General features: G+C 38.4%; 1 protein-coding gene across 1 annotated transcript in view; it reads right to left on the bottom strand.

Annotated features, from left to right (window-relative positions):
- Positions 1-13993, bottom strand: part of MCC (MCC regulator of WNT signaling pathway) — a gene marked incomplete at both ends in the record, with an annotated part of 304107 nt that overhangs the window by 131594 nt on the left and 158520 nt on the right. Inside the window, one exon of the mRNA XM_084233100.1 lies at positions 6841-6954. Coding sequence (XP_084089226.1) covers positions 6841-6954 — 114 coding nt within the window. The remainder of the gene's footprint in view (positions 1-6840; positions 6955-13993) is intronic.

The raw sequence follows: 13993 nt of genomic DNA on the forward strand, positions 1-13993 counted from the left end.
TCAGTGTCCTATAGATGTCTGTTAGGCCCATGTGGTTTAGGTCATTATTTAGGGCTCAAGTATCTTGTTCATTATTTGTCTCATTGACCATTCCCTTGGTGACAGTGGGTTGTTGTAATCTCCTATTACATATGTATTTTCTCCAATGTCTGTTTTCAGAGATGATAGTAATTGTCCAATGCATTTTGGTGCTCCTTCATTTGGTGAGTATGTATTGAAGAGTGTTATGTCTTCCTAGTATATTTCCCCCTTGATCATTATATAATGTCCACCTATGTCTCTTGTCATATTTTTTAGTTGAAGTCTATTTTATATGATATAAGTATAGCTGTCCCTGCCCACTTTTGGGGTCCATTTGCATGTAGAATGTTTTCCAGCCCTTTACTTTCTATCTATATATGTATTTATTTATTTTTAATTTTTGTATATATTTTTTACATCATTGTTTATTTTTATTTTTTTGTTATGCCATTTTATTTTTTAATTTTTTAAATTTTAACATTTATCATTTTTTTACATTTTTTAAACAATATTTGCTTCCCTTCACCCCCTCAGATTTAGTCCCCATAGAATTTCCTTCCCCAAGGCACCCATGCACCATCACCACAGTCTCCTGTGCTCCTCCCTCCCTCTCACCCCTCTCCTTCCTCCTCCCCTGCAGTATGTCTCTGGTTTATAATTGTCTGTTTTTGCTTTGTTGTGTTTTGTACTGTTATTATTTTTTTCACAGATGTCTTATTTTGTTCTCCTATATTCCTGTTATAAGTGAAACCATCTGATATTTTTCTTTTCACTTCTGGCTTATTTCACTGAGTATAATTCCTTCTAGCTCCATCCACGTTGCTGTGAATGGCATGAGTTTATCTTTTTTGATTGCTGAATAATATTCCATTGTGTATATATATACCACATCTCCTTGATCTGGTCATCTATTTTTTTGGCATTTGGATGGTTTCCAGATTTTACCTATTGTAAATAGTGCTGCAATAAACATTGGGGTACAGATGCTCTTTTGAATCAATGTTTTTGTGTCCCTTGGGTAGATCCCTAGGAGTGGAATTGCTGGGTCATAAGGTAGCTCCATTTTTAGTAGGCTGAGGAATGTGCAGACAGCTTTCTATACTGGTTGGACTAGTTTGCACTCCCACCAGCAATGCAGGAAAGTTCTTTTTTCACCAACATTTGTTGTTGCTTGTTTTTTTGACATGTGCCATTTTTACTGGTGTAAGGTGGTATCTCAGTGTAGTTTTGATTTGCATTTCCCTGATTATAAGGGATATTGAACATTTTTTCATATGCCTGTGGGCCATTTGCATATTCTCTTTGGAGAAATGTCTTTTAAATTCTTCTGCCCATATCTTGACTGGATTGTTTACTTTGCTTTTGTTGAATTGTGTGAGTTCTTTCTATATTGTCGTGATCAGTTCCTTATCAGTTGTATAGAGTGTAAAGATTTTCCCCAATCAGTGGGGTGTCTCTTTGTTTTGGTTAATGTCTCTTTTGCTATACAGAGCTTTTCAGTTTGATATAATCCCAGGTGTTTATCTTTTCGTTGACTTTCTTTGCTTTGGGTGATGAGTCTTTAAAGATGTTACTGAGATGTATGTCTTGTAGTGTTTTACTTATATTTTATTCTATATATTTTATGGTTTCAGATCTAATATACAGATCATTTATCCATTGAGTTGTTTTTTGTGTATGGTGAGAGGTAGTGGTCTAGTTTCATTACTATCTATGTATGTTTATCTTTTGCAATTAGGTGTGTTTCCTAGAGACAGCAGAAGGTTGGATTTTGTTTTCTAATGCCATGCAGTCTCAAATTTTAATGAATAACTTCCTGTAAAGTACACACCAACTTCTGGTGAAATCATTCACAATTTTTTTCTTTTTTCTTTTTTTTTTAATTTTGGAGATGTCTTTTTTTCCTTTTTTTTGACGATTTATTTATTTATTTATATAAGCACTGGGTACAGTCAGAAGCGCAGGAGGTGAGAGAATTCACCAGAGCCAGAGCGGGGAGCAGAGCAGGCCGAAGGACCAAAGTACACTGCTGAGAGGAGCAGCAGGCGGCAGGAGAGGTCTGCGTGCCTTGTGGGACCCTCCTCCAGTGGCAGGGGAGCAGCTGAGGATCGAACCGGCACCACAGAGGCTGTGGGCAGCTTCGCAACCCAGCGCTCAACCACTGCGCCACCAGGGAGGCCCAATTTTTTTTTCTTTTTATAAAAATATTCACTGATAAGAACTATTAACAGTGGTTTTCGTTGGACAGCTGCAAGTTAGAAAATAGTTGCCTAACACCATTTTATTATTTCTTTAATATGAAAATAACCACTTTCTAAAAAAAACTTATGAAACTTTAAAAAGCATTTTTCAAAATTTTAATTTGCCAGAGAATTTTTTCTATTATCAGAAGGAAAATATTATCAGAAGGAAAATATTTTAACTATTGTTTTCATTGAAAAAACTTAAATTTCTTGGTCATGGATAACATCCTGTATGAATAAAATACACTTGTGGCCTTGTCTTATTTCTGGGGTTAAACTATTCATTTGATCTTGGGTAAGCAACTTAGTTTCTCTGTTGTCTGTCAAATGATCAAATATAAAAGGTCTTTTCTACCTACTCAAATAATCTCTGATTATGACAAAAGAACTTCAAATCTTTCCATGGGCCACTACTTTAGATCAATGACTGTGGCATCTTGGTTTGCCAAGCTCTTTAAATTCCTACATAAAAACACATAGAACATCTATATAGCAAAACCAAATGCCTAGATCACAGTGTCCCCTTTAAGAATAAGCACAACTAGGTAAGCACAAACCAACACCATCCGTAAGACTGAATGGTGCCTGTGTGGGTAGAAGCACAGGGACCAAAGGACCTGAGAACTGGAAAATCTGAAAAATAACCAGTAAGTATTCATGTGAATGTGAGGTAGGTCAACTGGAAAACAGCTGCTAAAATAGAAGGGGTTTTGCTGGAGCTCTGAATGAGTGAGTGAGTAAGGATCTGATGAAGTTAAAGCAGTTAGTCCCTATGAACTTTCAAGACTAGCCCCAGGACTCCCTTTTAGGAAGAGAAACTGCTTGGAATAGTATCAAAAGTTAACAGGATGGGGTAACAAAGTCAAAAGGATATATCCAGGTTGGAGCAAGAGTGAAAAGAGCCAGGGACTATCAGAAAGTGGGCTGCCACATTTTTGACTACATGAAAATAAGAAACAAATAAACTCTACAAACTTAAAAAAAGTCACCTTAACCTTGCCTCCTAAAAGTTCACATAAAAATGAAAATAGGGGCCTACCCGTTGGCACAGTGGTTGAGCGGTGGGTTGCAAAGCTGCCCGCAGCCTCTGCAGCGCCAGTTCGATCCCCGGCCACCGGGTGAGGGTCCCACATGGTGCGCAGATCTCCTGCCGCGCCCACTGCTCCCCTCAGCAGTGTACTTCCTTGTTCTGTTCCCTGCTCTGGCTCTGGTAAAATCTCTCACCCTCCAGTGCTTCTGACTGTACACAGTGCTTGTGCTTGTATAAATAAATAAATAAATCTTTAAAAAAAAAAAATGAAAACAGGAGGGCCTCCCCGATGATGCAGCGGGTTGAGCGATGTGCTGTGAAGCTGCATGCAGCCTCTGCATCTCGGGTTCAAGTCCTGGCTGGCCAGGGAGATTCCTACATGGTGCGGCAGACCTCTCCTGTCTCACCCACTGCTCCCCTCAGCAGTGTCTTCAGTCCGTCTGCCTGTTCTGCTCCCCCCTCTGTCTCTGGTGAATTCTCTCACCCTCCTGTGCCTCTGGCCTGTATGCCAGTTTTTGTATAAATAAATAAATCTTTTTTTAAAAAAGAAATAATTAAAAAAAAGAAAACAGGAAAGTATGAACTGTTAAATTCCAACAAAATTGTAACAACGAGGAAAAAATAGCAAAATAGCATCACTATAACCCTTGAAAGCATAACAAAAATGGATCAGAAATAATTCAAAGCAATAGCCTATTTCAAAACAAACTACAATAGTTTAAGGAAAAGACACAAAAGAGCATAATTTAGAATTAGGAAGACCCAGCAGTGAGGTGATAGAATACAGAAAAGAATCAGGAAAAAAAAAAAAAAAGAAATGCATCTCAGAAACAAAGAGTAAAGTAGAAGTCATATGAGGGAATAAATACAACATGTATTCTAAGAGACATAAAAGATGAATAACAGGGAAAACAAAGTAAAGAGAGAGAGAGCAAGAGTGAGGGGGGGTTAGGAGTTGGGTGAGGATTTGCAATGGAGATAGATATTGAAGATAGGCAAAGAAGATCTAATATACAAATACAATAAGCATCCTTGAATATAAAAACCAAAGCAAGGGTACAAAACTAATATTAAACACTGAAATGTTTAGGGCCTCCCCTGGTGGTGCAGCAGTTGAGCGCTGGGCTGAGAGGCTGCCCGTAGCCTTTGCAGCACCGGTTTATTCCCCGGCCGCCAGTGAGGGTACCACAAAAAACCAAACAAACAAACAAACAAAACACTGAAATGTTTAAATGTAATGTTTAAAAAGTACCTGAAATTAAGAAAAATGGTTTTATAAAAGAATACACAGCAAATATAGAATATTAAAGTAGAATGACTAAAATTAAAAAAGATAAAAATGCTATGGGAGTCTATAATAAGTGTTTTGTGAGGGAAAGAAAATCATGTTATCAGACTTTGAGAGTAACATGCTATCCCCAAAGAAAATAAAGCAATATATCCAAGTAAAGAAAAGATGACCCAAGGGTTTTATATCCAGCAAAAATATCTTTCAAATATGAAAGGCACAAACACCATGAAAAAACTTGGTGAACATTATTCCCATGAATCCTCCCTGAGATATCTACTAGAAAATAAGATTAGGCAATCAGTCTACTAATAAACATATACACACACATCACATATACAAAATCAATCAGCCAGCCGACAAACCAACATATATACATAAATGTAATTAAATAGAGGGAAACTCACATTAAGGCCATGATATTAAATATATAGTTACATGTGGAAGACTAAATGAGGACTAAAAGGGAGACTATAAAATGTAATTTCTTGGACTTAGTAAACTACAATAACTTAGAGGAATGAAGAGAGTACAGTGGACATTTAAAAAAAATTCTCAGTAACTATATTTGTCATAGTAATAGTATTAAGAGACTTTGTAAATAATATGGGACAAAACAAATCCATAATTATGGACTATCCAATTCGATCATCTTCTATAACATTAAGAAGCAGGATTCTTAGTATGAAAGAAAGGAAATAGAAATAAAATATGGAAGATGATAAATAAAAATGCCCTGTAATCTGAAACTGAACTGGGGAAATTAGTATGAACTTGTAAAGTATTTTTTAAAAGATTTATTTTTATTTATTTAAGCATACAAGAACTGGGGTGTAGGCCAGAGGTGTGGGGGATGAGAGAATTCACCAGAGACAGAGTGGAGCAGAACAGGCAGATTGACTGAAATACACTGCTGTGGGGAACAGCTGGCAAGACAGGAGAGGTCTGCTGCTCCCTGGCCAGGGATCTAACTCATGCCACAGTGGCTGGCAATAGCTTGATAGCACTGAGACTTGAACCCCTGCACCACCAGGGAGGCCCCCAAGAAATTGTAAGGCATTTCATATTAATATTCATGCATACATACATATATACGTATAGAAAATAAATAATTTCTTGTCTCCAACAAAAAAAGAGGCTCTAAAACAATGAGCAACTGTAAACAATAAGTAACCATTTGCACCCAGACTGTGGTCTTGAATGACCATTTCTTACTGAGAAAAAGCAGGGGGATGGTTATCCAGGAATGTACTAAATGAATCTGGAATAATTTCTAGGTTTATGCCAGATGACTCAAGAGCCAACATGAATATTCTCACTGGCTAAAAACTGTATAATTTGAGTTTCAACAAGGAAATTAATTAGTTGATTGAAATCTAAAAATGTTTAATTAATTTTAGAATAGTATTTCAAAAAATGATTGGGCAATTTCAGAAGATCACAGGGAATCAGTTCATGATCTTGAAAAGCAGTAAATAAAAAATTAAGTGTTCATCCTGCTTTTCTCTATGAACTAAACCACTGTTGAAACAAATTATAGATGATGGGAGAGATCTGTATAAAAAACATTCCAATGAATACTGAGAAAGAAATGTTAGAACTAAAACACAATGATTTTAAAAGTCCTAATGGATTAATGAATTTTTGGGTACTAAGTTATCAAAAACAACTAACATCTCAGACAATAAGACAAACAGACATTATGTGCTTCCCATTGAAAGAAGCAAATATGCTCCATGGTCTCACCAAAGGTACTTGGCTTGAACTGACTGACTTCTGGATCCAGCTGCCAATTTGCAGGATGTACTGCAGACAGGGGAATGTGTTGAACTGTACCATGAGTTTGCAACAAGCAACATCCAGGTCAGAACACTACAGGTCAAATGGTCAGGTTTTAATGGATTAAATATAAAGCAGACAAAGAATGGGGGACAAACCAGTAGATTAAGAGAGTCAAAGGAGTCACAGCTTTTAAATGGACAAGAGTAAACAACTCTCTAGGGACATATAAGCTTCAGTGATAAATTGTAAAGAAATACCAGAAATACTAAAATAATTTTACAGTAGTGCTCATCTTCCTTGGAGGGAAAATCGGGTTGAAATAGGATATAGGAGGGACTTCTGGGATACTGGCAAATTCTACTTTTGACCTGGACAATGGTTACATGAAAGTTTGCTCATTAAGCTATAATTTATTTTTATGAAATTTCCAAAGTTATGTTTTATTTTAAAACAATAAAAAATTCCAGATCCCTTACCTGTGCCTTGGCCAGTTTCTTTTCCAGAAGGTCCCGTTCCCGTTCTGTTTGCTGCAGACGTTTATTAAGCTCTACTATATCTCCCTTTAGTGATGCCAGGGCTGCCAAATGGAGCTGAGGAGACAGAAAGAAAGGCACTCAAGATCAGAGCCTTCAGGAGAAAATTCATTTCCTTTCCTCCAATTCCCTGTAATTAGTCTGCTCATATAATATATATATATATATATATATATATATATAATTTGAGTATACATATTATCTGTATTATATATATTATATATTATATATAGTATTATATATTATATATATATAAAATATGAAATGGGATATGTAGGGTACTCAATCTGAGAAGACAGTTATAAATCAGGTGTCACCTGATATGGTTACCTCAGTGCAGTGGGGAGAAAACTGTTAGGTATGGGCAGGGAACAAACTTTGGATGGTTACATCAGGTCAGAGAGCAACATTCTTCACTCTAAGGGCTTTTTCTGGGTGACTCAGCAAGCATGGAGTTAAGAGCTGAGGTGGGGCTACTGATTCTCAACAAAGAAGCAAGAAAAATGCAGAACCAAATTAGCCTTTTTACCTTTGGGAAATATGAAAGTTCAATAGGGCAATTCCTTATTTTAGTTTTTTTTTTTGCAATTCAATCACCCTTGTACTTGGTGCTTATATAGCAGACCAAGGAACTGAATATTCAGAAAAAATGGGACAATTCATTTTTTCAGATGGTCTCCTCTTAAAGTTGATCCATTTGTTTTCTTGCTTGTATGTGCTAATGAAGTAAAGAACTTTAGCACTGCATATCAACAGCACTGAAAGTCATAGAAAATGAGACAACCAGACATTACATGCCTCCCTCTACTTCCTTCCTGACTGATTGCCAGACAGATTTGATTACCAGAAGCTTTGAGGTAGCAGGCACTCCAGCAGGAGTAGAACCAAAACTCTGATAAATGTTGCTATGAACAGACAAACCAAGAATCCATTCAGTTATCTTTTCCTGGCCAACTCTGTCAGGTTAACTGACAGAGGTTAAGAGAATGTTCTTCAACAGATAAACCAGAGTACCATGAACTTCCAGGAGCTCAATATGTGCAGCTTTCAGGACTGAACACTGGACTTCCACCACCAGTATAGGAGACACACACACACACACACACACACACACCCCTTAAAAATGAGATTATTTTTAAAACCATTCAACTACAGTTCAATCTGCAGTGCCGGTTCGATCCCCACCGGCTGCGGAAACACCCACAATGCGTGGCAGACCTCTCCTGTCTTGCCTGCTGCTCCCCTCAGCAGTTTATTTCAGTCAGTCTGCCTGTTCTGTTCCCCCTCTGTCTCTGGTGAATCCTCTCATCCTCCCGCATATCTGGCCTGTACCCCAGTTCTTGCATAAATAAATAAATCTTTAAAAAAAAAACCACCATTCAATTCACTGATCCTAGAGCACCACCCATATTTCTTTGTCCTGAGTCTCTACTTCTCATCTGTCTTCTCCATCTCTCCTAGGTAGAGTTCCACTCATCACCTTAGTTGAATCCCGTATTGCATTTGGGTGATGACTAGACTCACAACAAACCTGTCTCTGTAGGTTTTTTGTAGCATCTGCCAAGAGGGATTTAAAGTAAGAAGTGAGTAAATAAATTTGATTTTTAAAGTAGGATACAGTCTACAGCACACAACTCAACTTTGAAGATTTACATTTAAGGTTTAGAAAAATTCTCTTTTCTGTGAACTGCCCCTTCACACTACCTGTTTGCTGTTAGGCTTAACAAAGATATAGTAGGAGAATAGGAGAGAGAAGACTAAGGTTTCAAAACTGTTGTTTTTAACAGAAATGAATATGACTTCACTTAATTGCATTGGGACTACCAAGCAACAGATCAATAGTTGATTTGAGTTAGGAATGCTTGAAATTTAAAAAAGAAAATGTCAGGCAATCTGGTGGTATTTGCTCTCTTTTGCAGGGTTATGGCTACTTAGAAAAGTCACTTTGGGTTTCAGACACAAGGTTATGTGTGATGAAATCTCAGCACAACTGCCTCAATGCTCCCATCGTATAATTTTTTTGAGGCTGTTTTGCTTCTAGTATAGTAGAGAAGCATACAAATTTATCCCTTAGATAATATGACCTCCTCTGCCTCAGAACTACCAATCTGAGACTTTCCTTCACTATGGCCTTTTATATTATTATGCCAAGTCTTGGGAGAAGATTCATCACTTTACCTCTGGCCAGAAGGATGAAAAACACAGAAATGAAATACTCTTTAAGAAACATGGGGTAGGGACAAAGATCCCCATTGCACTGCCACCTTTATACTTCTTTCTTACTACTTCTGGAGGAAAGGGTTCCTTGATAAGGTTGAGGAAGAATTGGGAGGAAACCTGGGAGGAGACTTTGCAGTTCACTTTGACTTCATGAACTCAGCCAGATGGGCAGGCACAATGGATGCTGTTTCATTTTGCCTTTACAATATCAATTTCAGTTTCTTGTTACATTTTTAACTGGATGCCTATTTATCTGATATTTTATCTGTACCTCCCTTTGTTGAGTACCATTTCATTGTAGGATTGTCTCCCAATCATTTATTTTGAGCCTATATTTCTTTCTGGAGCTAGCAGAAAGTTGGGTTTTGTTTTCTGACTAAAGCAGCCATTCTGTGCCTTTTTATTGGTGAGTTCGATCCATTTTCATTTAGGGTGATTATAGATATATGAGGATTTGCTACTGTCATTTTATCTTTACTTTTCTTTTTCTATTTTCTTGTTCATTTTTTAATGGATTTTATTCTTTTGATCTAGATAGGATAGCTCCAGTCAGCATTTCTTGTAAGAGAGATCTTAGTGTTGGCAAACTCCTTAAGCTCTTTTTTTGTCTGGGAAGGTCTTTACTTTTCCCTCATTTCTGAAGGACAGTCTTGTAGAATATAATGTTCTTGGTGGGAATTTTTTTTTAATTTAACTTTTATTTTTATATTCCCCATACAATTACAACCCCCTTATTTTGACCCCAATCCCGCCCCTCCCGCCCTCTACCCCCCATAGAGTGTCTCTGGTTCATAGTTTTTTGTTGATTTTGATTTTCACTTTCTTATAGTTATTCTTTTTCCTGGTCCCTTATTTAAGTTTTCTAGATTCCTGCTATGAGTGAGACCATCCAGTACTTTTCTTTTTCTTTCTGGCTTATTTCGCTGAGCATGATCCCTTCCAGCGCCATCCATGTTGCTGCAAATTGCATGTGTTTATCTTTTTTGAATGCCGAGTAATATTCCATGGTGTATATGTACCACATCTTCTTGATCCAGTCATCTATTTTTGGGCATTTGGGCTGTTTCCAAAGCTTAGCTATTGTAAATAGTGCTGCTATAAACATAGGGGTGCAGGTGCTCTTTGGAATGGATGTTTCTGTGTCCTTTGGGTAAATCCCTAGGAGTGAAATTGCTGGATCATATGGAAGCTGTATGTTTAGTAGGTCAAGAAATCTCCACACAGCTCTCCATAGTGGTTGGACCAGTTTGCACTCCCTTGGTAGGAATTTTTATTTTTAAGTATTTTGAATGTATCATGTCATTCTCTTTTTACCTGTAGGGTTTTTTTTTTGGGGGGGGGGAACCCTCGCCTGCTGCCGGGGAACAAACTGGCGCTGCAGAGCAGCCTCACAGCCCAGCGCTCAACTGCTGCGCCACCACGAGAGGCCCAGGGTTTCTTTTTGCCTCAGGTTTCTTCACAAATCTTACAGGAGTATCTTTATTGGGTGCCTGTTTTATTCCCCTAAACAGTTTCAATGTTCTTTGTCTTGAATTCTTCACAGTTTTATAATAATATGTTTTGGTGTAGATGTCATTATAGCTAGATAACTAGGTATTCTTTTAATTTTATAGAATTGTATATTTAGTTCCTGTAGGGTAAAGAGTTCTCAGGCTTTTCTGCCACCATTAGGATTGCCTGCCTGATGGGGCACCTGCTATTGTTACATAGTTGCAAACTGACTTATTTACTTCTGTGGGCCATGGGAGTAGTATTGAGATAGTCACCTGAGAAGCAGGAGAGAAGCAGGAGGGAGAAGGGGGAAAGCAAACTTGAAGAGAGAGAGAGAAGCCCAGAGTTAAGACTTGCTGGGGGCTTGGAGGCCATCCCTGCCTGCCCTGTACCTGGTTGCCACACTACATGTAAAGCTCAATAAAAGCCTGAGAAAGCCACTGAGGGCTCCAGGACTCCTTCTTTACCCAATCTGTATAGATGATAGAAACCTGCTCAGAGCCCTTCCTGCCCCTACAGTTCTTTTTTAAATGAGTTGTTTGTCCTCTTTCTCAATTCCCCTTCTGGGATACCCTTTATACTTATGTTGCCTTTCCTAAAGGAGTTGAGTAGTTCTTGATGTGTTTTTTTCATTTTTTCTTCATATTTCCTCTCTTTTCTTCCACCTGAATTTGTGCATTATTATCTTAAATGTCACTGATTTGATCCTTCATTTGGCCCAGTCTGTTTCCATAGTTTTCTGCAAAAAGATGGGACTCACCCATCTTTGTGAGTTCTCAGTGAGCCTCACAAGTTCTGAGAGGTGAGGGAAGTGGCCTGCAGGCCAGCACAGTGTCCATGTTCCTTTTCTTTCATTAGGGACCTGGTATTTCCCATCACCAGGGTGTGGTATGCCTTCACACTAGCTCTCCCCTTGTCAGGGTCACTGGCCTAGTAGCTGTGAGCACAGTTTGTATGGCAAATTCCTGTGCTAAACTACAGCCTTTACTATGTCTTCTTCGTCTCTGATGTTTAAGAGCTGTCCTAATTTTGCCACATGCCAGAGAACTCTCTACATGTAATATACTACTGGCTAATCTAGATGATCCTTTGGGAGATAAAGCAAGGAAGCTCCTCTGAAGCCATCTTGGATGCCTCTGGTTTTTATTTTTGAATGAAACATTACTTGACTAATATTTCACCATTGTGTTGTTTGATGAAGACAAATTTGCTTAACTGCTGACAACTTAAGTATTTTGTAGTCTGGAACTGAGTGAGCAGGCTCATTGTGACATCCTCCCTTGGTGGTTTCTCCTGGGCTGAGGAAAGTTGTCCTTATACATTAGCCACAATACAGACTATCACACTTAAAGATGCCTTTGAGACCAGAAGCACAATGGCTCTGATGAGTGCTGGGAGCCTCACTACAGTTAGAAGATACTTCTCCACCTCACTGCTATTGGCAATAAAACAGCAGACATTTCAACCCTATCCAGCCTACATAACGCTCACCTGTTGTGCAATCATTCCATTGCATATTTACCATCATACCCCAATTATGAGTTCCACAGAGAAGATGTGATCTCAAGTTTTCTGGGGGGATAAATACTCTTCAAAGGACAACATTGGTAAGGAGTTATTCAGGATCTGAATCTAGGCTATTAAATGCTAACATTTTCCTCATCTTTTGGTCTGATCTCTAGTAGCACTAATTTCAGAGACCTGTATGGTTTCCAAAGCCACAGCTGATATAGAGGATGGAGCGCACACCATAGTATTCATGGGTATGGGCCCTAATGGACCCACAGGTAAGTCAGCTGTCCCCATGATATTGGACATTAAATTCATCTAAGGTACACGGTGCTTGTGATACTTCTTTCTCCTTTCCTTGGTGCTCCAGTAATTTGTATGATTCATGCCAGGGTATTCCTATTTTCTTCCTTCTGTAATGATGGGAATGACCATTCAGTCCTTCTAACTGAGCCACTTGGCCTCTAGTTACAAGCTATACACAGTTTTTGCTTATGTTTGAGTGATGATAATGGGTAGTGGTAGTGCCAAATTCTTTCACCTAATGAACTGTTGTCTTCATTAAGGAGAAAGAAATAAGTGCAATTCAATAGTACCGGATATGTACTTTTGGCAGGATCTACACTAAAAAGGCACAGTCACAACCCCAATGCCACCCTCTGGGAATATTCTGAGAATTCTAGTCAATTCAATAGTACTAATAGAATAAATGATATTAATAGTGGACATTTGATATTTAATGGGTGTCAGGCACTTGGGTTAAGTTCATTTCAAGCAGTATCTCATTTAATGCTTACCACAGTGCTGTGAGATTACTTCCTTCTGACAAATGAGGAAACTAAGGCATAGAGAAGGAGTAAGAAATCAGGCCAAGGGCAGAAAATGAGTAAATAGTAGAAGAGATATTAACACAGAGACATTCCTTGCTTTAATCTTCTCTACTTGCTTTCCTGGCACTTCCAACTCAATACACCACTGTTCTCTCTTACTTGTCAGATACACATACATGTGTGCATGTATTTGTGTCTGTGTGGGTGGATGGGTGATCAGATAGGGGTAGGGTTGTGAGGAGAAGCAGGGTCAGGACCTGCAAGAATGGGTGCAGGGCGAGATGATAGGACAAGTCACTTAGGAGTGGTAAAGAATGGGGCTGGTGACCGGTTCAGTTCAGTGTGAATTTGGGAGTCTCTCTTTAACTTCCTGTGTATTTTTTTCATTTATCTGAGGAGGGCCTATAACAGATGGTCCCTGAGATTCCTCTGGTTATAAACCTATTTGTGTATACCTGGCACACTCATCTGTGCAGTTTTACATTTGGGGATTTGCAGACTTAATTTGTCCACTGCTCCCAAAAAGCAGTGAAGCTCACTGTATAAGGCCGCTACATACATATTAGTAATATCTTTCACTAGAATTTGTAAGAGCACTCAGAATCACACATAATTATACCACTAATATTATGAGGAAGTAGAGAACATCTAGTCTAACTCCCTTGTTATAAAGACATAAAACAAAACCAGAGAAACAAAAGGCTCATCAAATTCAGATTTCCTCATTCCTTGTCCCAAGACTTCTTTCTCTCCTATGTGGCCATCCAAGAATTCTTGTGTGGTGAATAAATATGAAAATCCCAGTTCTACCCTTGAAAACAGCAGGAGACATCTGTAAGGAGAGAGGAAGTGGCCTCATACTCAGATCTCTAAATTAGATATATAAAGAACAAAATCCCTGGCAAAGGGTAGCTTTCCTTTCCAGATGGACATAATCAAGCTTGTTCAGTAGCTTTCAGGACTGGCACATTCCTATTTGCTTCCAGAACTCCAGCTAGGGCACCTGCTCACAGTCTTGAAACTTAAAACTCATTAAACATCATCTA

Source organism: Talpa europaea (assembly GCF_964194135.1).
Source record: "Talpa europaea genome assembly, chromosome: 5".
In the NCBI taxonomy this organism is placed as follows: Eukaryota; Metazoa; Chordata; class Mammalia; order Eulipotyphla; family Talpidae; genus Talpa; species Talpa europaea.